Source organism: Dermacentor andersoni, chromosome 1 (assembly GCF_023375885.2).
Source record: "Dermacentor andersoni chromosome 1, qqDerAnde1_hic_scaffold, whole genome shotgun sequence".
In the NCBI taxonomy this organism is placed as follows: domain Eukaryota; kingdom Metazoa; phylum Arthropoda; class Arachnida; order Ixodida; family Ixodidae; genus Dermacentor; species Dermacentor andersoni.
In genome coordinates, this window is record NC_092814.1 from 309,285,676 (window position 1) to 309,309,992 (window position 24,317).

Here is a 24,317-nt window from a genome sequence, read left to right on the forward strand (position 1 = left end):
GTAGAGTACCGGTGTGTAATTTAAAAAAGAACGATTTAGTGGCTGGTTGAACTGGCATCTTCTTCACCCTTCTCAATACATCTAGGCCTGGGCCTCCACTGTACGGGGCTCCGTACATAGGTACCAGCAAAACACTGTCACATAAATCACGATATAACTTTTTCCGTTTTACACTCCACAAATATGCACTTGAAAAACGAACACGCAAAAAAGAAACACTCTGAACTATTTCCCGAAAGAAACCATGGACTGGTCCTGGCATTATTTCCGTACCTACAACGAATTCGGGAAGTGATCTTGACAGCCTCATTTGGATCACCGTGCGCAGAAATGGGTCGTTTGTATCTCGAAAGAAGAAGAATCTATTCACCAGTTGACGCAAGAAAAGGTGCGCCAACCCCAGACCACCATCCTTCACACGTCGGAAGAGATTATCTCGGCTGCATCACTCCCAGCTCGATGCCCACACGAATACAGCGAACACGCGGTGCAGTTTCTGCACATTAATACGAGAGCACTGTAGGACCTGCATTACGTACCGGATCTTTGACACGAGAAACATGTTGCACGCTGTAGCTCTCGCGAACATTGACAAGTGACAGGCGTTCCATCGGTCGGCTTTTTCTTTTAGTTCTTTTGTCCGCTCCTTCCAGTACTCGTTACTGTCCTTGTAGGCATCAAGGGGTGCTCCAAGGTACTTAACTGGCGTCGTGACCCAGTTTACGTTCGAAAAGTGGTCTGGTGTAGACGCCCATCTTCCATGCCAAAACCCCAAACATTTCTGCCAGTTAACATAGCTGTTAGTGACGTTACCAAACTTTTTGACGATATTAACAGTATTCAATACACTTTGTTTGTCTTTACAGCATACAGTAACATCGTCAGCGTATGCCAGTAGCTTCACTTCTCCTGATTGAAGACTAAACCCCTTAATACATTCATTTTCGATGATGGCCAGACATAGCGTTTCTATATAGACACAAAACAGGAGTGGACTGAGTGGACAACCCTGGCGAACGGAGCGCTTCACGTTAATGGGGGCCCCCAACATCTGATTAATTATAAGTCTGGTATAGCAGCTCCGGTACGCCATGGTCACCCCTTCAGCGATTATGTGGCCAAAATTAACGTGTTCAAGGATGGTAAGCAATATGTCGTGAGAAACACAATCAAACGCCTTCTCCAAGTCTAGCTGGAGGATGGCTACTGCATCGCACATGGCGTCACAACCCTCCAGCACACACTTCATTTTATGGATGTTAGTGAAAATGGTTCTTCCACGAATACCACGCGTCTGGTGTGGGCCGACTACTTCCTGAATAACTGACTGGACCCGTCGTGCCAACACCTTCATCAATATTTTGTAATCGCAGTTACTAAGCGCTATGGGTCTGTAGGAGGAAAGTTGCTTGAGCTTTTCGGTCTCTTCTGTTTTCGGTATTAGTACTGTATGGGACTGGCCAAAGGATGGTGGAAGTATTTTCAGTTCATATGCTTCATTGAAAACTGCTGTTAAGATAGCAGCTAGGTGGCTTTTGAACGATTTGTACCAAGCGGCACAAAGACCGTCTGGACCTGGCGACTTCCAGGGATTCAGGTCTTCGATGGCTTTCATCACTTCATGTTCTGTTAATGGTCGTTCTAAGGTTTCTTTAACCTCACTCGACAGCTGTGGGATTCGTTGCAAAAATAATTTCTTGAAATCGTGCATGTTGACAGGCCTGAATGCAAAAAGTTCTTTGTAATGCTCACAGAAAGCACGCCCTATATTATTGTTATCCGTTAATACCACCCCTTCATATTCGATAGCCTCAATCTGCTTACATCTCGAGTGCTTTTTTTCTAGCCCCAGTGCTCTTTTCGTTGGCGTTTCCCCGCATGATAGCCTTTCTGCTCTGGCGCGCACTAGCGCACCTCGGAAGCGATCTTCATCGAATACCTCGAGCTTCTTCTTAACGGCGCGCATATCTTGTTGATAGGCGCCAGGTTGCATGCATTCAAGCTTCGCAAATTTTTCTAGCAATGTTGTTAAATCCTTTTCTCTGGCCTTTTGTTCATATCCCAGTACGCTACTTCTTTCGATTGCCTTCAATTTAATGCTTTGCTTCAGCAACTCCCATTCCTCACCAACTTTCGTAGAACTGTCTGTTCCAAAAGAATTCAGAGCAGCCACTACATTTTCGTTAAAAGTTTCATCCCGTAACAGCTCTGCATTCAATTTCCACAGTTCCCAGACGAACTTGTTTCGTTCTTTCTTCCTGCCCACCGTGCATTTTACCAGGCAGTGGTCAGAATATGATATGGCCGTAACTGTGTAGCACTGGCATTTTTCAACTAAATCATATGAAAGATAGATACGGTCTAAGCGTGCGTGACTTGTGCCCTGAAAGTGAGTGTAGCTTACGTCTCCGTGACCGCGAAAACATTCTGCGATATCTTCTAATTCGAATTCGTGTGTAATCTGCGCCAGGATATCACTACTTTTGTCACAAACCACGCGACGCGTAGACCTATCCTCAGCTTTCAATACGCAGTTGAAGTCGCCTACAAAGACTATCATTTTTTGCACATGTAAATGATGCTTTAAACTCAAAAAGAAATTTGCCCTCTCTTGCACAGTATTAGGCGCATAAATGCAAAACACGCGCCATTGGACATTACAATAGCTGAAGTCACAAAAGACAAGTCGACCAGAAGTACAGGAGAAGTAACCATCTATAACTAGACCAGGGAGCTTCCTCACGAACAGCACACACCCTGCCGAAGTCCCTAAGGCGTGGCTCACTACCGTATAGTAGTTATACGTGAACCTTTGCACCATGCTCCCGGTCTCCTCCTCGCCGTCTACCTTGGTTTCTTGCACGGCTAAAACGTCGAGGTCGTGGTCCACTAGTAGTCTGTAAACCTGACTCTGTTTCTTTTTGGCGGCCAGACCTCGAACGTTTAGCGTGCCCAGGCTAAGCGACGTGTTGGTAGCCATTACTGATTTAAACGGGAGGGGAGAAGGCCCGGAGCATGGTGCTCACCTTAACGTCTAGCTGACCGCTAGACGCCTCCGTGGCCATCCGGTGGCCGTCGCCCGGGTTCCTCTTTGGTCGGCTTCGGGGTAAGCCTACGGTCAGTCTCCAGGTTCGGCTTAGGCTTGAGGGTGGAGCGCCTTCCAGGTAGCGTCTTAGCGGGTGGTGCCTCGGAGTCACCGCCGGCCTTTCCGGCGACTTTCTCCTCGTGCTGCAGGGATCTCTTGACCGGTGCCGAGACGGATTCGACGCGGGCGCTAGCAGGGGTCGCGTTGTCGTCCGCCTCTGCCTGCGTTGCATCTGTAGCTGGCTGGTGGCTCTCATTTTCTTGCGGGGCCGTCTTCACGCTCTCGACTGTAGCTGCTGGTTCTTTGGAGGGAGAGATATTCCTTCCTCCTTCGGCTTGCTTGGTGGTCGCGCCGGTTTATGCCGCCACTTTGCCGTTTCCAGCTCCCGTGGCCGCTTCCTCCGCCTCGGTCACGTCCATTACATGGCCTAACGTCGACGGCTCGCTCTCCGCCGAACCCGCGGCTACTGCGTATGAACGCACACAGTCCGCGTCGTTGTGTCCAAAAAGCCTGCACCGCGAGCAACGGGGAACCTTGCATTCAAGACGAACGTGGCCAGAGCCCCGGCAGCGCAGGCACTGCATGGGACGTCCTGGGGCTACCACCAGCGCAAGCTCGCCGGTGACGCGGATCTGGTGGGGCAGGTCGTCGACTTTCATTCCAGCCTTCAGCTGCAGCAGCACTGCTCGGGTCGTCGAGCCCTTGTCGGAAACGCCATCCACTCGCCAGCGCTCCCGGGTCACTTCCGTCACTTTGCCGAAGGAGGCCAGCGCGGTCTTGAAGTCTTCGTCGTCCACCCCATGCAGAAGCCAATGGATACGAAGCTTCACCTGTTGTTCCTTGGGGTCGATGACCAGGCAGCGACGCCCCTTCACCTGCAGCTCCTTCAGGGCCGCCAGCTTTTCGGCAGCCTCGGCTGTCTTCATCGTCACCGCCCATACATGGTTGATTTGGTATGCTCCAAGGGCGACGACGCCAGAGAGCATACCAACAGCTTGAAGCGCGTCTCGAAAATCTTCTACACGAAACGGGCGAACACGAGCGTCGCCGTGCAAAAAAACTGTTTAAAACAATACGTCCTGTAGGTAGCCGAGGCAAAATTATCTGGTAATCCTTATCTTCTTCCGTCGAAAGCCTGTTGCCGTGGCTAACAGCCGCATATGCCGCTCCATTGGAGCCCATGATCCCGCGATCCGTTCAGCTCGGGAGCCGGAAGCAGAATGATGCGCCACGGAGGCGGCCGTGGTGCACCTTCCGCCCCATGCACGCACTACAGAAAATATATCAGTATGAATAAGTAAAAAGAAGCGAAGCTGCGCCACCGGGAGGAATCGAACCTCCAACCTTTCGGTTAACAGCCGAACGCGCTAACCGATTGCGCCACGGAGGCTTTTTTTTTTTCTTTATTGCCTGTTTACATCATACTGAAACAACAGAAGGATCTCAAAAACTTTTGAAATTGATCAACTCATCAAACAGTGTAACCCAATCAGGTGTTTCTGGCTGGGCTCGGTACAGCTCTCGCATATACGCTACATGTTCAATAAAATTTTCCTTTACAGGCCGAGCGTTAGTGTCGGCATGTCTTACCGACATTCGGGTTTTCCATATACTATGGAGGCTGAGTATCATTATCATGTCGTAGGGAATGTCGCCGTGATTCTCAACTGGTAAGTATCGGATTCCATGTGGTGTAATAGGTAAGTCCTTTTTGATAGTTCGCCGAAGGATGTCCCAGTGAAATATGGGATCCCAGCATTCAATAAATACATGTTCTATTGTCTCTGGTTTTTGGCACAGTATGCAGTTGACTGTCCACGGTACAACCATTCCTTTATCTTGTAGCCACGTTTTTACAGGTAGAGTGTTTGTATGGAGCTTGAAGAAAAAGGATTTTACATGCGGTCGTATCGGCATTCCTTTAAACCGTTTTAAGACGTCTTGTCCACAGCCTCCAGTGTATGTGCTTCTGTACACTGGCAGAGGTAACATAACATCCAGCAAATCCTTGCAGAGCTTTTTCTTTTTTACTGTACTAAGGTATTCTATGGAAAACCTTACTTTAAGCATGCGAAAGGCTACAACAACCTCGCGCCAATAACCTTTTATACGGTGCATCGCAGTCTTATTTGTAGAGACGATGAATTCAGGTAGTGCATTGTGTAAACAAACTTGCATAACTGTACGCAGAAATGGGTCACACTGATCTCTTAAAAATATAAAACGCGACACAATCTGTCTGATAAACAGGTGCGACAGACCAAGACCACCTTTTCTGACGGACAAAAACATGTTAGTTCGACTCGTTCGTTCCCAACTTCCTCCCCAAATAAACACTGCAAAGACTCTATTAATTTTTTGTAAGTTAGTACGCGACATAAACAATACTTGCATAACATACCATAACTTGGCAACTAAGAATAGATTGCAAGTAGTTGCACGGGCAAACATTGACAAATTTCGACCTTGCCATCCCTGCGTCTTCTCTTTCAAGCGTTCTGTTTCCTCGTTCCAATACAGTTCGGTGTCTTCATAACATTGTAATGGGACACCTAAGTACGTTGTTGGCATTGCTGTCCATTGGATGCCAGCAAATAATTCAGGCTTCTCGCTCCACTCTCAATGCCAGAAACCTACGGTCTTCTCCCAATTGATCTTGCAGCCAGATTCCTTGCAAAACTCGCCAGTCAACCTAACCACCTCTTTGATACTTTCGGCATCTTTGCAAAAGACAGCAATGTCATCAGCGTAAGCGAGGACCTTGACTTCCGCCGTTTCAAGCATAAAACCGCGTACACTTTGACTATTAATTAAACTCAAGCAGAAAGGTTCCAAGTAAATATCAAAAAGTAATGAGGAAATTGCACATCCCTGCCTCACACTGGAGAGAAGCTGGATTGGTTCACTTAATTCTTGTTTATAATGATGCGTGTGCTGCACTCTGAGTAGGTCATTTTTACTCCTTCTAATATCAGTCCGCCGACATCAACATATTCTAATATTGAAAATAGTACTTCATGTGACACATTGTCAAACGCTTTCTCCAAATCTAGTTGCAACACTGCAACCCGACATGAGAGAGCATCACAGCACTCAAGAACACAGCGAGCTACATGTGTATTGGTGGAAATTGTCCTGCCCTTGATTCCACATGTTTGATGCGGTCCCACTAGTCGCGTTACAACACTTTGAAGTCTCTTTGCTAACACTTTCGTGAATATTTTGTAATCACAGTTCGTGAGGCTTATTGGTCGATAAGACTTTACTGACATCCGTTTAACCGGATCCTCGCACTTAGGGATTAGCACTGTATGAGCCGTTCGTAACGATGGCGGCATTCGCTGTGTTGCATACATTTCCTTGAAGACATTATGCAATAATTGGCTGAGCTGACATTTGAAAGCCTTGTAAAAGGACGCACCTAAACCATCAGGCCCGGGAGCCTTTCCTGCACCAAGTCCATCTATAGCGTCTTCAATTTCCCGCAATGTGATTGGAAATTCCAGGCTTGCTTTAATGTCATCTTCTAGACGTGGCATAAGATGAAGAAAATCTCGCTCAAACCCTTCTATTATTTTTTTCTTGTTCCCAAGCAGTTCACGATAATAATCTACGAATGCTCGCTCTATCATTGTGGGTTCGGAAGTTTCCTCGTTTTGATATATTATTGCTTGTATTTCATTTTTTGTCGCATATCTCTTCTCGTCACTTAGCGCCCGTTTAGTAGGCGTTTCCCCATTCCACAATCGTTCCGCTCGCGCTCGTACCATGGCTCCCTTGTATCGTTCTTGGTCGATAAGTTCGAGCTTACTTTTTGTTTCCTTTATCTGCTTCATGCAAGATCCAGCGTTCTGACATTCTGTAGACATGAGCAATTCTAGTTGGCTTGTTAATTCTTTTTCTTCTTGTTTTTCCTTGCGGCGCAGCGCAGTAGCATTTTCTATCGCTTTTCTCTTAACATCAGTTTTGAGAGTTTCCCATGTTTCAATACAGTGATTAGTTTGCGCTGTCATAGAGGAATTAATCATTTCACTTATATCTCTGATAAAGCTTTCATCATCTAGCAGTTCGGTATTAAACTTCCAAAGATCCCAATTAAATTTCGTTTCTTTTCGTTTTTGCCCTAAATCAAACGTCACTAGACTATGATCAGAAAAGGATACATGTTTAATCTCCTAACTCTGACACAATGGCACGAGCTGCATTGCAATATAAGCTCGGTCTAATCGCGCATGACTTTCACCTTGATAGTGCGTATAAACGGAAGCTTTGCCTGTCGATAACAGAATACCGACATCTTCTAATTCATAATCATTCACAAGTATGTTTAAAAACTGTGCGCTCGTATCCCTTCGTTTCATTTGATTAGCTCGGTCTTGTGCTCTGCACACACAGTTGAAATCCCCCATCAATATAAGGTATCGCTCGCACTTCAGGTATTCTTCTAGCTGTTGAAAAAAAAATTCTACGTGCACATTCATCATTTGGAGCATACATGCGCAATATGCGCCACTTAAAGCCAGAAAAAGAACAATCAAGTATGACAAATCGGCCAGTTCCACATGTAATAACTTGTTCCTCTACAATACCAGCACTGTTACGAATAAAGAGTGCGCATCCTCCAGAAGTTCCAACCGCATGACACACGCAGACGTTATACATTGCTCTAAATGGTTGCACCATGCGGTCCGTCTGTTCCTGGCCTTCCACCTTTGTCTCTTGCACGGCGACAATATCTAAATCATTTTCTTGAAAAAGCCGGCTTAATTGGTACTGGCGTCTCCTGCTCGCCAAACCGCGAACGTTTAAAGTGCCTAGACGAAGGGGCTTCTTAAGGTTAAGTGTCATGGTTAATCTGAAACAGGTGGACCGCATGGAGTTTACCTCGATCTTTTATGTTGCCACTCGGTCGATTCTTTCCGGCGACGGGCAACGTCGCGTCCAGCCAGCAGTTCTCGGGTCGATGCCGCTGTGGCTCTGTTGCTAGGGGACTTGATGCCATGGTAGGTGCTCGGTGTTCGTAAGTGGTGGAATCGCTGCTCTATGCGTTGACCCTCGTTGTTACGAGGGCTTATTTCCCTCAGTTTTCCGGTCAGGAGGGAGGCTGGGTTTCGGTTTGAAGCTGGGTCGTCTGCCTAATTGAAGGCCGGTCTTCACGACTGTCTTGGTGGGTGGTTCTTCTCCGCTACTTGCACTGGGCTTGCCCATTTCGCTGCCTGCATCGTCGCGCGGTCTCTTGGTAGAAGCACCTGGCTCAAGTTCCATTGGCTGTGCGTCCGCTTCTGCTTCCGCACCCAACGCTGCTTCTACGGGTTTGACTTTGTCCGCCTCTTGTGTTTCCCCCGTCACAGGGGCTCCGTTTGTCTGGGGTGTGGTGTTATCAGCAAAAACACCTTTCCACGCGTCGGTAGGGGCAACTTTTTGATTTGCACTCTTTGTGTCGGCCTGCTTTCGCCCACCAGCGGCTTCTTCGGCGTCTGCTTCATCCATTATGAGCTCTGCATCCGCGTCCTTCGTTGCTTTTCCGGTGATGCTCGCATATGTGTTCACGCAGTCTAGGTCCGTGTGGCCGAAGCGCCTACACTGGGTACAGCGAGGCACACGGCAGTCACGTCGAATGTGGCCAGTGGTGTTGCAACGGAGGCATAATGGTGCTCGGTTGGGCACAACTACTAGGGCGAGTTCGCTTCCTACACGCAACTGGTGGGTAGGTCGTCGATAGTGACTCCGGCTCCAAGTTTCATGGCCACTAGGCGGGTTGTCGATGCTCTTTCCGTGATACCACGTACGCGCCATTTTTCCTTCGTTACTTCCGTAACCTTTCCATACGGAGCCAAGGCCGCACGTACTTCATCGTCGCTGACCCCGTAAAGAAGCCAGTGCAGTTTCATTCGTAAGCCTTGGTCGTTGGGCTTAACTACCAGGCACCGGCGACTCTTCACTCGGAATTCCCCTTTTGACATCATTTTCTTCGTTGCTTCAGCGCTCTTGAATGTCACGGCCCAAACGTGATTCATCCTGTACGCCCCCAAAGCGATAACGTCCGGAAGGGCTCCAAGATTTTCCAAGGCATCGCGAAAATCTTCCACTCGGTATGGGCGCGCTCGTAAATCCGCATGAAGAAAAATGGTATCCGTAACAACCTGACCTGTTGGCAGTTGAGGCACAACAACTTGGTAGTCCTGGTCGACTGAAACAAAAGACCTGTTTCCGCGGCTTGAAAGGGCCGCTGAATCCGCTCCTTGGGAGCCCATGTTACCCACGTCCGCACACAACGGTGGCCGGAAGTGGAATGATTGCGCCACGGAGGCGGCCGTGCTGCGCCTTCCGCCCCATGCACGCACTAGAGAAAATATATCAGTATGAATCAATAAAAAGAAGTGAAGCTGCGCCACCGGGAAGCAGCGAACCTCCAACCTTTCGGTTAACAGCCGAACGCGCTAACCGATTGCGCCACGGAGGCGGCCGCTTTTTTTTTTTTTTCTTTATTGCCGGTCTTCGACACAGTATACGGCAAAAGTACACAAAATATAGAGTGCGCCAGAAGGCACAAGTGGCCTAACTGCCACGGAGGCCTGGCGTTGTCATCTTTAAAATTCCCGGAGCTCTACCAAAGGCTCCAGCCTTGACAGCCACTCAGGAACATCTGTTTGCGCTTTCAAAGTCTCCAGGAATCTGTGTACGCCTTCGCGAAAATACATACGTGTTGGTCGCGCGTCCGGATCACAAAAATAGCCAGCCATTCGGGAGCGCCATATACTGTGGAGGCCCATCAGCATAATCTGGTCGAAGGGGACGCCATCCTCATTATCGGTTGGCAGGTACCGGATCCCGTGAGAGTCTAGCGGTAATTCTTTTTTAATGGTTCTTTGGAGCACGTCCCAGAAAAATACCCCTTGCCAGCAATGAAGAAAAACGTGGTCGATTGTCTCAAGCTGCTTGCATATAAGGCAGTGGGAACCCCACGGTAGAAAAAAACCCCTTTCCTCTAGAAAGGACTTAACAGTTAAAGTTCCAGTGTGTAACTTGAAAAAGAAAGATTTGGCTCCCGGCGACACCTGCATTTTTTAAACTCTTTTTAAAACATTGCCACCTGGGCCTCCAGAGTGTACGGTCCTGTACAAGGGCACTGGAAACAGCGCGTCACAAACATCCCTATACAATGTTTTCCTTCTAACGCTACTCAAATACTGCATCGAAAAACGTACACTTAGAAATTTGACACTTTGAACAATTTCTCTAAAGAAACCACAAACACTTCTTGAAATACATTGCGTTGTAACAACATACTCAGGCAAAACTTCCCCGAGTCTTTGTTGACACACGGTGCGCAGGAATGGGTCTCTAACATCACGGAAAAACAAACACCTGTTTAAAATCTGTCGCACAAACAAATGTCCCAGTCCTAAACCACCGGCCTTCACCTGCCGAAACAAGTTCGTGCGGCTGCACCTCTCCCATGTGGACGCCCAAACAAAGACAGCAAATACACGGTGCAGCTTCTGCACGTTTACTCGGGAGCAATGTAGCACTTGCATTGCATACCACAACTTACTAATAAAAAAAATATTGCACACCGTAGCTCTTGCGAAGACAGATAGATGAGCGCTTATCCATTTGTCCGCTTTTTCTCGCGTCTCTTGCAGCTGCGCTCGCCAGTACGGATCAGTGTCTCTATAAAATTGCAGCGGCACCCCCAAGTACTTCGGAGGCGTTGTTACTCAAGCCACGTTGGCAAAAATGTCTGGGGTTGAAGGCCATCCTCCGTGCCAAAATCCCAGGCACTTATCCCAATTCACCCGACTTCCGGTTAGCTCACTGAAGCACCGCACGCTTTCAACTGTTTTACTAACACTTTCCTTGTCCCTACAAAGAACTGCAACATCGTCTGCATACGCAAGCAATTTCACTTCGGTTGCTTGTAGTCTAAATCCATGAATTTCATCGCTTTGTATTATGTTCAGACACAGTGCTTCAATATATATATATATATATATATATATATATATATATATATATATATCAAACAACAGAGGGCTGAGGGGGCAACCTTGGCGCACCGAACATCGTACGTTTATGGGGGCCCCCAGCAACTTATTAACAAGTAGCCTCGTAGTGCAGTTACGGTACGCCAAGCTCACTCCCTCCCGGATGACCGAACCTATATTGATGTAGTCCAGGATGCAAAACAAAACACAATGTGGCACACAATCAAATGCCTTTTCCAAGTCTAATTGTAGTAGTGCGACACGTTCATATGTGGCGTCACAGCATTCCAGTACACACCTCGCCTTGTGAATGTTGTAAACGATGGAACGGCCTTTGATCCCACACGTCTGATGGGGGCCAACTATTTCGCCTATAACACTCTGTAATCTGCTAGCGAGAACCTTCATGTAGATTTTGTAGTCTACGTTTGTCAGAGCGATAGGTCTGTATGACGATACCTGCTTAAGTTTATCTGCTTTGTCGGTTTTCGGAATAAGTACAGTGTGTGACGTTCCAAACGACACTGGTAAAACATTTATTTCATATGCCTCATTGAATACCGCAGTCAGCAATGGAGCTAGTTGTTGCTTGAAAGTTTTGTAGAACGCTGCACTCAAGCCATCAGGCCCAGGTGATTTACCAGGGTTTAAATTATCTATTGCACGCTCTACTTCCTGCTCGCTAATGGCCGTGTCCAGTCTTGCTTTTTGTTCCTCGTCTAGTCGTGGCATCGCCCGCAGATACGATTCTTTAAACCGGTCCAGGTCGACATTACGCAAATCGGACAATGCCTGGTAATACTCAAAGAAAGCTTGCCCGATTTCTCTATTATCTGTTGCGGTGCGACCCGCCCATTGTACCTCAGTGACATGGTTCCTTCTTGCGTGCGCTTTTTCCATCCCTAGCGCCCGTTTTGTGGGCGTCTCCGCCACGGCTAGATGTTCAGCTCTCGCGCGCACAAGCGCTCCACGATAGCGTAATTCTTCATTAATTTCTAGTTTTTGTTTTATTTTCCTAACGTCGTCCATGTATAATCCCGGTGCCTTGCACTCCAGAGCTAATAATTTTTCTAGCATAGATTTTAACTGCGTTTCATTTAGTTTTTCATGGTACCGTATGCAGCTCGCCCTTTCAATTCCTTTTATTTTGATCTGCTGCTTGCACAGTTCCCATTCCTGGCCCAATTCATGTATTCCCCCTCCAGTGACTTTACTAATTTCTACCTCCGCTCCCTTAGCGAATTCTTGATCATTGAGCAGTTTGTTGTTTAACTTGCAAAGATCCCACTGAAAACAGCTGCTTCGCTTTTTTGCACCAATAAAACATTGAACCATGCAGTGATCCGAGCAGGGCGCGGGCAATACGTCATAGCCATGACACTTTGGGACCAAACATGCAGTCACGTAAATCCTGTCGAGTCGGGCGTGGCTGGTACCTTGGAAATGAGTGTACTTAACTGGACACCTGCTCACCAGGCATTCTCCCACGTGCTCTAAAGCAAATTCATCAATTAATCGAATAAGAACGGCAGTACTACTATCCCTGAAAGTACGCGTACTAGTTTTGTCATCGGCGCTCAGAACACAATTGAAGTCACCCAACAGAATGAGCTGCCTTTCCGTGTTTAGGTGTTGCTTAATAACTTCAAAAAAGACAGTCCTCTCGTCAACTGCGGTGGGTACATATATACAGACAGCGCGCCATTCAGTAGCACAGAAAACGAAATCGCAGACAAGCCCTCGTCCTGAAGGAAGTGAAACATGCGACTGAATAACTAGACCAGACAGTTTTTTGACAAACATGACACACCCGGCAGAAGTACCAACTGCGTGACTGACAATGGCGTAAAACCTAGACGTGAAACGCTGCACCATGCTCTCAGTCTCTTCTTCCCCTTCGACCTTTGTTTCTTGTAGACCAAGCATATCGATATCTTGGTCAGTTAGAAGGCGCAGCACATGACTCTGCTTTTTCTTTGTGGCTAAGCCTCGTACATTTAGACTGGCAACTTTAAGCTTGAGTACGGAAGCCATTTTGCTGCGGTCATAAGAGGCCGAGAGCATGGTGCTTACCTTTCGCGTCCAGCACGTCGCTAGACGCTTTTGTTGGTGCCGGGGTCACCTTTTTGGCCAGGTAGGCCTAGCTGCAAGGCCTGCTTTTCGGCGACTCTCGTTTCCGTCCTCACATTAGGCTTTGTTTTGAAGAGCGGTCGTCTCCCTTGTGTCGTTTTTGTCGGTGGCTCCTCGCGGCTAGCGGCCACCGCCTGGTCCTTTTCGTTGCCGCGTTCGGTGTGCGTGCGTTTCGCTGTGCCGGTGACACTCAACGCTCGGCCGCCGCTCTTGTCGAGGGGCTCCTGGCTGTTCCCTGGTTCAGACACGTCCGGCTCTGGTGCTCCCTCGGCACCAGTCGCCCTCCCGTCTTCTTTTCCTTCGCAGCGTATCGTTGCCATTTCTTTGCTTTCTTTGGTTGTCGTTTCTTTTCCTTCTTCCTCAGTCACCGAAGTCTTTGCAGTCACTGCAGGCTTCTCGCATTACCCGGCTCCTTTTGCAGCTGCTTCCGCTTCGTCAACGTCCATGATCTGGTCCGCCGAATCTACCGCCACCGCAGATCCTGTAGCAACTGCGTACGTCCGTACGCACTCCTCCTCACCGTGGCCGAAACGTCTACATTTCGAACACCTTGGTATCTTGCATTCTCGCCGTACGTGGCCCGTGCCGCGGCAGCGCAAGCACTGCATCGGCCGTCCAGGCACGACTACGAGGACCAGCTCTCCTGCAACTCTTATCTGATGCGGCAGGTCCTCGATCTTCATACCAGGCTTCATCTTTAGGAGCACGGTTCTCGTGGTTGAACCCTTTTCGTGGACGCCCTGAACCCGCCAGCGCTCACGGGTCACTTCAGTGACCTTCCCAAATGCCCCAAGCGCCGTCCGAATGTCGTCGTCTGCCACGCCATGAAGCATCCAGTGGAGTCGAAGCTTCACCTGTTGGTCCTCTGGGTCCAGGACAAGGCACCGGCGCCCCTTGACGTTCAGCTCCTTGAAGGCGAGAAGCCGCTTCATTGCTTCCGCGCTGCCTAAAGTCACCGCCCAGACGTGGTTGATATGGTACGCCCCCAAAGCCACCACGTCAGGGAGCGTACCTGTCTTGGTCAGCGCGTCTCGGAAATCTTCGACTCTAAACGGTCGCACTCGTGGGTCTCCGAGCAAAAAAACCGTGTTCAAAACAACACGTCCGGTGGGCAGAGTTGGCAAAATAATCTGGTACTCGCTATCTTGAACTTCATCAGGCCTGTTTCCGCGGCCGCCGAAGGCCGCAATCGCCGCTCCGCTGGAGCTCATGATTCGCCGTCCGTCACGCTCGGTGGCCGGAAGTAGAATGCCACGGAGGCGGCCATGCTGCGTCTTCCGCCCCATGCACGCACTACAGAAAATATATCACTATGAATAAGTAAAAAGAAGTGAAGCTGCGCCACCGGGAGGAATCGAACCTCCAACCTTTCGGTTAACAGCCGAACGCGCTAACCGATTGCGCCACGGAGGCGGCCGTGCTGCGTCTTCCGCCCCATGCACGCACTACAGAAAATATATCAGTATGAATAAGTAAAAAGAAGTGAAGCTGCGCCACCGGGAGGAATCGAAGCTCCAACCTTTCGATTAACAGCCGAACGCGCTAACCGATTGCGCCACGGAGGCGGCCGTGCGGCGTCTTCCGCCCCATGCACGCACTACAGAAAATATATCAGTATGAATAAATAAAAAGAAGTGAAACTGCGCCACCGGGAGGAATCAAACCTCCAACCTTTCGGTTAACAGCCGAACGCGCTAACCGATTGCGCCACTTTTTTTTTCTTTATTTCCTCGTAACTGAAATGCCATGCGCAATACATTGTTAAAAAGAGAGCATAGCTTATGCCGACTCGCCGACATTAAAATCACTTGAATTTAGCCAAGTCATCAAACAGCGGCAACCACTCGGGCGGTTCTTTCTGCACTTTGTACACTTCACGCATGTAGACGACACTTTCAATAACGTGTTCTCGGACAGAACGGACATTGACATCAGCATGACATACCGACATTCTTGTGGACCATATACTATGGAGGCTCAGCAGCATAATAAGATCATATGGAACATCGTTATGGCCTGTATCTAAGTATCTGATACCCCGTGGGGTTATTGGTAATGCTTTCTTTAATGTTCGTTGTAAGATGTCCCAATGAAAAAAGGGATCCCAACAATCGATGAAGACGTGAACAACAGTCTCTGGTTTTTTACACATTATACAATTGGTGGTCCACGGCACAAATATTCCCTTGTCGGCCAGCCAAGTCTTTACGGGCAGGGTATTTGTGTGGAGTTTAAAGAAGACTGATTTTACCGATGGTTTCACGGGCATTCTTTTGACCCTTTTGAGGACATCATCGCCTGAACCTCCATAGTATGCCATCCTATACATTTCAACTGGCATTAATGAGTCTATCATATCATGATACAATTTCTTTCTTTTGACGGAACTTAAGTATTCTAAAGAGAAACGAACACTAAGCATACGGAAAAATGACACGACTTCCCGAAGGAAACCTTTAACTGGATGGGATTCAACATTCGTACATGGAGCGAGGAAGTCAGGTAAAAGATTAATTAATCGCACTTGTATCATGATGCGCAAAAATGGGTCACTCTGGTTCCGCAAGAACATAAACCGCGATACAATCTGGCGTACAAATAGGTGTGACAGTCCAAGACCACCGCTGCGAACTGATCTGAACAGATTAGAGTAGCTGCAGCGTTCCCAAGATGAGTTCCATATGAACACAGCGAACACTCGATGCAGCTTCTGTACATTCCCTCTCGACATGAATAGCGCTTGTAGTATATACCATATTTTAGCAACCAGAAAAATGTTGCACACAGAGGAGCGCGCGAACATTGACAGATTGCGCCCTTGCCATGCCAGCGCTTTTTCCTTCGCCGTCTGTATTTCCTGTTCCCGGAACTGAGTACTGTCTTTGTAATGCTCAAGCTGCACGCCAAGATATTTCACAGGCATGGTTACCCACTGTATGTTTGCGAAAGAGCGCGGTGTGCTTTGCCACGCGCCATGCCAAAACCCGATGCTCTTGTCCCAGTTTATGGCACTACCTGTTTTTTCACAATAGCTTTTCGCCACAGTGACCACTCCGCTGACACTGTCATAGTCATCACAAAACACTGCAAGATCGTCTGCGTAGGAAAGCACTTTCACCTCACTCTGCTGTAATTTGAATACTCTTATTTTTTCGTTCTCCCTAATGGCTAGGCAAAAGGGCTCCAGGTATAATGTGAAAAGCAATGACGAAATTGGGCACCCTTGTTTCAGAGATGAGCAAACATTGACGCTTCTCGTGAGACTCTTGTTGATAATCAACCGTGGGCTGCAGTCTGTGTAGACCATTTTCAAACCATCTATAATCACTGTTCCTATGTTGGTGTATTCTAAGATCTCGAAGAGAATATCATGAGACACACGGTCAAATGCCTTTTCCAGGTCCAGCTGCAACATTGCAACTTTACCCTCGAAAGCATCGACGCATTCTAGAACGCTCCTGGTGACGTGTACGTTGGTGGTTATTGTGCGCCCTTTAATCCCACACGTTTGGTGGGCTCCAACTAAAAGTTTAATCACGCTCTGTAGCCTTTTTGCCAGTACTTTCATAAAAATTTTATAGTCGGTGTTTGCAAGGCTAATGGGATGGTACGATGCAACACACAAGCGCTTTACTAGATCGTCAGATTTCGGTATCAGGACCATCTGAGCTGTTCGGAAAGACGCGGGTATTCAGTTGTTTTTGTAGGACTGCACTAAAAATTTCCTCATAATTATTGCTATTTCTGCTTTAAAAGTTTTGTAGAATGCTGCGCTTAAACCATCCGGCCCAGGTGCCTTTCCTGAGCCTAGTTCTTCTATAGCAGCTTCAACTTCACGCACAGTTATAGACGCTTCGAGGCCTTTTTAACGTTATCTTCCAATCTTGGCATTAAGTGTAGGAAGTTGCTTATGAAACCACCCAGATCAGTTTTCCTCTTGCTGAACAGGTCTGCATAGTGTTCAACAAAGGCGTGTTCAATGATCCTGCGGTCAGTCGTCACTTCGTCATTGTAGCTTATCTGCTTTATATCACTGCGGCGAGCGGAAGCTTTCTCGTCACTAAGCGCGCGTTTATTCGGTGTTTCCCCTTGCCACAATCTTTCTGCACGGGATCTTATCATAGCTCCGCGATACTTCTCTGTGTCGATGATTTCTAACTGGCTTGTAACTTTTCTGATTTGCATCATGACTTGGCCAGGTTCTGTGCTTTCTACATTAAGTAGAAAGTCGAGTTTACTCCTCAGGGCTTTTTCTTTCCGTTTTTCTTCTTGTCTCAGTTTAGTTGCTCTTTCTATAGCACTCATCTTCAATTCATTTTTAAAATCTTCCCACATGGTGACTACATATTTCTCTTCAGCTACAATCAATGGTCCAAGTTTTTCTTTAATGTCATTTACAAAACAGTTATCGTTGAGTAGCTTATCGTTAAATTTCCACAATTCCCACGAGAAATTTGTTTTTCGTTCTTTTGTTCCTATTGTGAAGGCAACCAAACTGTGGTCACTAAAAGAGACTTGCTTGTTCTCGTACGTTTTACACAATGGTACCAGTTCCAGTGATACATAAGCCCTATCCAGCCTAGCATGGATAAGTCCTTGAAAATGAGTAAATCGCGGAACACTGTGATCGTACAACACATAGCCGACGTCTTCCAGATTGTATTCACTGACAAGATTGTTCAATAGGAGTGCGCTACGATCATTCATCCGCAATTTTTTCACGCGATCCTCCGGAAAACAAACACAATTGAAATTGCCAAGTAAAACCAAAAGCTTATCGGTCTTTAAATAATCCTCAACTCGTTCGAAAAAGGACTGTCTCGCTCTCTCTATTGGGGGCGTAAATACAAAAAACTCGCCAGAAAATTTCACTCAAGGTAAAATCGACAACAACCAGGCGTCCCGTTTCGCACACTGTAACTGCTTCCACACCTGCATTTAGGCTATTGCGCAAGAAAATAGCGCAGCCCCCCGATGTGCCGGCCGCATGACAGACGCATACATTCTAACGCGGAACGAATTGTTGCACCATGCGATCCGTTTGCTCTTGACTCGCTATCTTGGTTTCCTGAACGACGATTATGTCAAGGTCGTTTTCCAGAAAGATACGACTCAATTGATATTGCCGCCGCCTCGTGCTTAGTCCTCGGACGTTTAGCGTGGCAATACGAATCGCGGTGTTAATTGCGGCCTCCATTATGAGCAAGAACAATCGGGTCGCATAGCGCTTACCTTGAGAGACCCATGCACTATGCATAAAGTGGTGTCCTCTATTCTGTAGTGCTTGGCTCCGCCAGTCAAACTGGCGGTATCACACGTAGTAGCCACATCACACGTAGTATCACACGTAGTTTTGGGTAGTTGCACTACCCAAAACGAAGCCGCTACGGGGGCGGCTCCGCCTCGGGTCTCCGCCCGACTTGTACGTTGGGCCTCGGCTTGAAATGCGTACGTCGCAGCTGAGCCGCCTTTGTCTGTGGTTCGCTGCATGTCGTTGCTCCAGAGGTCCCGGTTACGCCGATCGTTTCCTCGTGTGCCCGCTTCGCTGGCATGTTAGTGGCTGCTGACATGTCGACGTCAGTCGTAGCACACGCCTCGGCACACGTAGTGGCAGGCGGCGGCTTCGAGGAGGCGTCCCTCTGTTCTGTCACGGAACTCTGGTTATCAGGCGCACTGTTTTTAGTCTTTTTCCGAATGTCAGCCTCGTCGTTGGTTTTCTTGTCTGGACACAAGTTTTTAGGGTGAAGAGACTGCTTCTGTGCGACCGCGTTGCCAACATTGTCCCTCTTAACCGGAGAAATATCTTCAACTTCAGCCTCGTCCATGAGGTGTTCAGATACTTCTTCTCTTCTCGCTGGTCCTGCGACAACGGCGTATGTCTTGACGCACTGAGAACGTTCATGGCCGAAGCGTCTGCAGACCTCGCAGCGCGGAACTCGACAGTCCCGGCGAATATGACCGGTTGTATGGCACCGCAGGCAAAGAGGGGCGCGGCCCGGAATGACGGCAAGGACGAGCTCCCCTGCTATACGCAGCTGGTGCGAAATATCGTCGACTGTAGTACCCGCCTTAAGCTGCAGTGTCACCGACCGCGTCGTTGAGCCCTTGTCCAAAATCCCTTGAACACGCCACCGTTCTTTCGCTGCATCCGTAACCGTTCCGTATGGGGCAAGCGCTTGTCTGATGTCATCATCTGACACGTTTGGCAGCATCCAGTGTAACTTCATGCGCCCGCCTTGGTTGGTGGGGTCAACGACAATACAGCGCCGTTCTTTAACAATCAGGCTTCGGATAGCAAGCAGTTTCCTAGTGGCTTCAGTCGTCTTCCTCATGACCGCCCACACGTGATTCATCTGATACGCCCCCAAAGCAACTACTTCGGGGAGCAGTTCCAGACGAGCCAGAGCGTCACGGAAATCCTCAACCTTGTACGGTCTTCCACGGACGTCCGCGTGTAAAAAAACAGTATTAAGGACGATGCGTCCGGTAGGCAAGTGCGGCAAAATCACCTGATAATCCTCGTCTTCAAAAACAGTATTCCTGTTACCGCGGCCATTCGCGACCGCCAACGCCGCTCCGACGGAGCACATGATAACACGTCCGTTCACTGCGGTGCCCGGAAGTGGAATCTTGCGCCACAGAGGCGGCGGGGGTGCACGTTCCTCCGCATGCACACACCACAGCAAACATATCAGTATGAATAAATAAAAGAGACAAGCTTCGCCACCGGGAGGAATCGAACCTCCAACCTTTCGGTTAACAGCCGAACGCGCTAACCGATTGCGCCACGGAGGCGGCGGTTTTTTTTTCTTTTCTTTATTGCCGGATTTCTCCTCGTACAATGGACAGGAATTCTTGCTGGAATTCGACATACATACACTTAGGTTGTATTAAAAACGAGACTCGTACGTTGTCTCATGTTGTTAGGTTAGTACGGCTCTTGGGTAAGCAACTGATCAAACACAGGTAGCCATTCTGGAGGATCGGAAAGTGTCCTGTAGACGTCGCGGACGTACATAATAGCGTCTCTGAAGTACACTTTTGACGGTTGTGATTTAACATTCTCGTGTCTTAAATCCATTCGCGTCTTCCATACACTGTGCATTGTCAACAACATCAGGAGATCACACGGCACGTCCCCTGTCTGATCAAACGGGAGAAATCGAATCCCATGAGGTGTAAGTGGAAGTTGATTTTTGAGTGTCCTTTGTAATATGTCCCACAGAAAAACAGAGTCTGAACAGTCTAAAAATACGTGCTCGATGGTTTCGGGCTTATTGCATATTGTACAGTTAGTACTCCAAGGGACAAAAATACCTTTTTCTTTGAGCCAGGGTTTTACAGGGAGCGTGCCCGTGTGAAGAAAGAAGAAAAACGTCTTGGTCGACGCTCTAACAGGCATCCTTTTAACGCGACTCAAAACATTACGTTTTCGTCCTAGTACATATAAGGAACGATAGATCGGCACAGGACACATCACATCCAGCAAGTCTCTGTACAATTTCTTGTTTGTTACAGCTGAGAGATATTCAGTCGAAAAGTGGCTTTTCAAAAACGAAAAGCGTCAACGACTTCTTTCATAAACCCTTTCAATGGAACATGATTAGTGGAATACGATGACACAATGTATTCAGGTAATGCCTGGCTCAAAAACACTTGACAAATACTCTGCAGGAAAGCATCGTTCTGTTGCCTCAAGAAAAAGAACCGCGTAACAACTTGTTTAAGAAATAAATGCGATAAGCCTAGCCCTCCGTTTTTAACCAACTGAAATAAGTTCAGACGACTAGTACGCTCCCAGTTCGACCCCCAGATAAAAACCGCAAACAGTCTGTGTAACTTTTGCACAGTCATCCTTGCCATGCAAAGCACTTGCATCATATAGAAAACTTTTGTTACGATGAACATATTGCACACAGTTGCACGTGTAAAGATTGACAAATCGCGTCCGCCCCATTTTGTTGTTTGGGATTTAACCCGGTCAATTTCACCCACCCATTGGTCTTTGTTTCCGCGATAGTGTTCCATAGGAATGCCAAGGTATTTGTCCAGCGTATCAGTAATCCTTATACCTTCGAATTGTGGCGGCCTCTCGTCCCATTCACCGTGCCAGAATCCTAGGCATTTTTGCCAACTAATGGCGCTTCCAGTTAGGCTGCAAAATGTTTTTGCTTCCTTAATGGCACTTTCGATGCTTTTTTGAGTTCGGCAAAAGATTGCGATGTCGTCTGCGTATGAGAGGATTTTAATTTCGTGCGTTAAGAAGCGATAGCCGCATATCGTTTTGTTGTTCAGAATTTTTAAACAGTACGGTTCAAGATATATGGCGAATAGCAGGCTTGAGGCTGGGCATCCTTGGCGCACACTAGACCTTACTGGGATTCCTTCGCTAAGCTTTTTGTTAATGATAAGCTTAGTAGTACAGTTTTTATATGCCATTTTCACGCCTTCACTTATTACCCTGCCTACGTTAACTTGTACTAGCACTGCGAACAGTATGCCATGTGCGACTTTGTCGAAAGCTTTCTCTAGATCTAGTTGAAGCATTGCTATCTTTCCAGAACAAGCGTCACAACCTTCTAGTATGCTTCTGGTGGTATGTATGTTTGTGAATACGCTTCGTCCTTTAATACCGCATGTTTGATGTGGGCCAACTATAGCTGTAATTACTGACTGGAGTCTTCTTGCTACTACTTTCATAAAGATCTTATAATCTACATTTGTCAAACTTATTGGTCGATAAGACTCTACTGACTGCAATTTGGAAGGTTCATCGGTTTTAGGAATTAGAACTAGGTGACTTAGTTTGAACGATGGAGGCATTTGTTTACTATCGTCGGCTTCTGCTATAACATGTGTTGCAATCGCACCGCTGACGCCCGTTGTTGCATCTGGGTCGCAAGCCCCAAGGGTAGCGTTGGCCTAGCGGCCTGGGGCACAACTGGAAGCATCCGAAGGTCCCGGCAAAGCATGAGTCGACTGCTAACAGAACAACTTGTTTATTCTAGCATCGCAAAAGAGCGGCCGGTCAGGTCGACCGAAGTGGAGAGACGGGAGAGCACGTTACTCAACGGATGAAATCGGAGCCTCTCTCGGCGTCCGGGCGCAGCTGCTTTTATACTCTCGCAGTTGAGGGCAAGCAGGAACGTCTCGTCAGAGGCGCACGTGACGGGGCACGGACACGCTGAGAGACAGGTTGAGACGAGTGTAGTGACGCATCCGCCGGGCCGGCGCCGATCAGACCTCCTCGCTTCACACTTGGGGAGCTCCTCTCCCCGGCTGCCGCGCTTTGACAAGCGTGGGCACCAACATGCACACACACACTTAAAGACACGTGGCATTGAAACATGCCTGGACACGCTTGGCGGGGAGGCGTATCGGCGGCGCTGAACGGGCCAAAATGTCCGCCGCTTTGAACGAAGCCCCGGCGTCCGTTGCATCCGCGCCGGCTATACCGCGCGTCGTAGGCGAAACGTAACAGACCGCCCCGCCGGGGGAAGGAGATCCCGATGGTCAGGGGACTGCATCCGCTGTCCGGAGGGATGTCGCTCGATGATGCTCATAACCGAAGTCGGGCGTCCTTCGGCGTTTCTTGAGCGCAGCGCACAGAGAAGGCCTCGTTCTCTCGTTCAGGTTCACACAGGACACTGCAAAGTGACTTCGGGAGAGTTGACATTTTTGTTCTCGTTCCCGGCAATCGTTAGAACTACGCCGAAACTCAACCTCTCAGTCAGCAAGCACAAAACAACCCTCACCAAGTCCTGCCAGGCTCTTTCCCCTTTTATACCACTGCCTAGTTCCTTACAGTAGTCTAGCAGCACTCAGAACGCGTCCACAAATTGGAAAATTGCACTAGAAAGCACGTCATCACATTGAAACACTAAACAAAAGCAATATGTTAAAAATCCTGCCTCAGGAAGAAAAACATCAGTAACAAACAACTCTGAGGCTGATTCCTACGTTAGGGGCTTCGACTTAAGCCATCGGCGTTACCGTTGAGACTCCCCTTTTTGTAACGCACCTTAAAGGATTATTGTTGCAAAGCGAGGCTCCAGCGCAGGAGGCGGCCATTTTTGGGAGAGATGGTCTGCACCCATTGGAGAGGGCAGTGATCCGTCTCAATGATAAACCTCGAGCCGGCTAGGTAGCATGACAATTTCTGAACGGCCCACACGATACACGCACACTCTTTCTCGGTGGCGCTGTACGCCTGCTCACGACTGGTCAGCTTACGTCTAGCATACAGGACGGGGTGTTCCACTTCTCCATTTTCCCGTTGGCACAGTACAACGCCCATGCCTCGCTCACTAGCATCGCACTGAACAACGAACCCTTTTGTGTAGTCTGGCGATCGTAGCACAGGCCGGCTTGTTAGGGCGCTCTTTAGGGCGCTAAAAGCTTTTTCCTTTGTCTCGTCCCAGACGACTGTTCGGGGCTCTGTTTTTCTTAGAGCATCCGTCAGGGGAGCCGTGATATCAGAGTACCGGGGGATGTACCGCTGATAGTAGCCGGCGACACCTAAGAATGACCGAATATCGGTCTTCGTGCGCGGTTGCGGGAAGTCTCGCACAGCGGCCACCTTTATTTCAGAGGGGCGGCGACGACCCCGTCCAATCACGTGACCGAGGTAGACAACCTCGGCCTGTGCTAACTGGCACTTGGGAGCCTTGACTGTCAAGCCCGCTTCGCGCAGGCGGGTTAGCACTGCCCGCAAGTGTGCCATATGCTCAGACCAGGATGCGGAGAATATCGCTACGTCGTCTAGATACGGTAAAGCGAATTCTTGCTGTCCCCGCAACACTTTATCCATGAGGCTTGAAAAGCAGTATGGCGCGTTCTTCAAACCAAAACTCAAAACTTTAGGACGGTATGTCCCCATTGGTGAAATGAACGCCGCATACCTACTAGCCTCTTCAGTAAGTGGAACCTGCCAATAACCCCTGGCAAGATCTAGGGTGGAAATAAACTGAGCGCTACTCACATTCTCAAGGCGCTCCTCGATGTTAGGGATCGGATAAATTTGATCCTTAGAGATGGAATTAAGCCTGCGGTAGTCGACGCAAGGACGAGGTTCCTTTCCCGGTACCTCAACTAAAATCAAAGGGGAGGTATAA

At 48.3% G+C, this 24,317-nt stretch overlaps 1 protein-coding gene and 5 non-coding genes across 6 annotated transcripts; all 6 read right to left on the reverse strand.

The window, feature by feature from the left end:
- Nucleotides 1-4,401: 4,401 nt before the first annotated feature.
- TRNAN-GUU (transfer RNA asparagine (anticodon GUU)) lies at nt 4,402-4,475 on the reverse strand. The gene has a single exon. It is a non-coding gene; the product is annotated as a tRNA-Asn (tRNA).
- A 4,999-nt stretch (nt 4,476-9,474) lies between these two features.
- Nucleotides 9,475-9,548, reverse strand: TRNAN-GUU (transfer RNA asparagine (anticodon GUU)). The gene has a single exon. It is a non-coding gene; the product is annotated as a tRNA-Asn (tRNA).
- Nucleotides 9,549-14,542: 4,994 nt separating this feature from the next.
- Nucleotides 14,543-14,616, reverse strand: TRNAN-GUU (transfer RNA asparagine (anticodon GUU)). The gene has a single exon. It is a non-coding gene; the product is annotated as a tRNA-Asn (tRNA).
- Nucleotides 14,617-14,694: 78 nt separating this feature from the next.
- TRNAN-GUU (transfer RNA asparagine (anticodon GUU)) lies at nt 14,695-14,768 on the reverse strand. The gene has a single exon. It is a non-coding gene; the product is annotated as a tRNA-Asn (tRNA).
- A 3,819-nt stretch (nt 14,769-18,587) lies between these two features.
- On the reverse strand, nt 18,588-19,793 carry LOC140219037 (uncharacterized). Its single transcript, XM_072288894.1, has one exon. The coding sequence runs from the start codon at nt 19,791-19,793 to the stop codon at nt 18,588-18,590; it is 1,206 nt and encodes a 401-aa protein (XP_072144995.1).
- Nucleotides 19,794-19,924: 131 nt separating this feature from the next.
- Nucleotides 19,925-19,998, reverse strand: TRNAN-GUU (transfer RNA asparagine (anticodon GUU)). The gene has a single exon. It is a non-coding gene; the product is annotated as a tRNA-Asn (tRNA).
- Between the last annotated feature and the right edge of the window lie 4,319 nt (nt 19,999-24,317).

What these genes read in the sequence shown, in the direction of transcription:
- LOC140219037 (XM_072288894.1), bottom strand. Translation starts at nt 19,793, where the DNA reads ATGTGCTCCGTCGGAGCGGCGTTGGCGGTCGCGAATGGCCGCGGTAAC.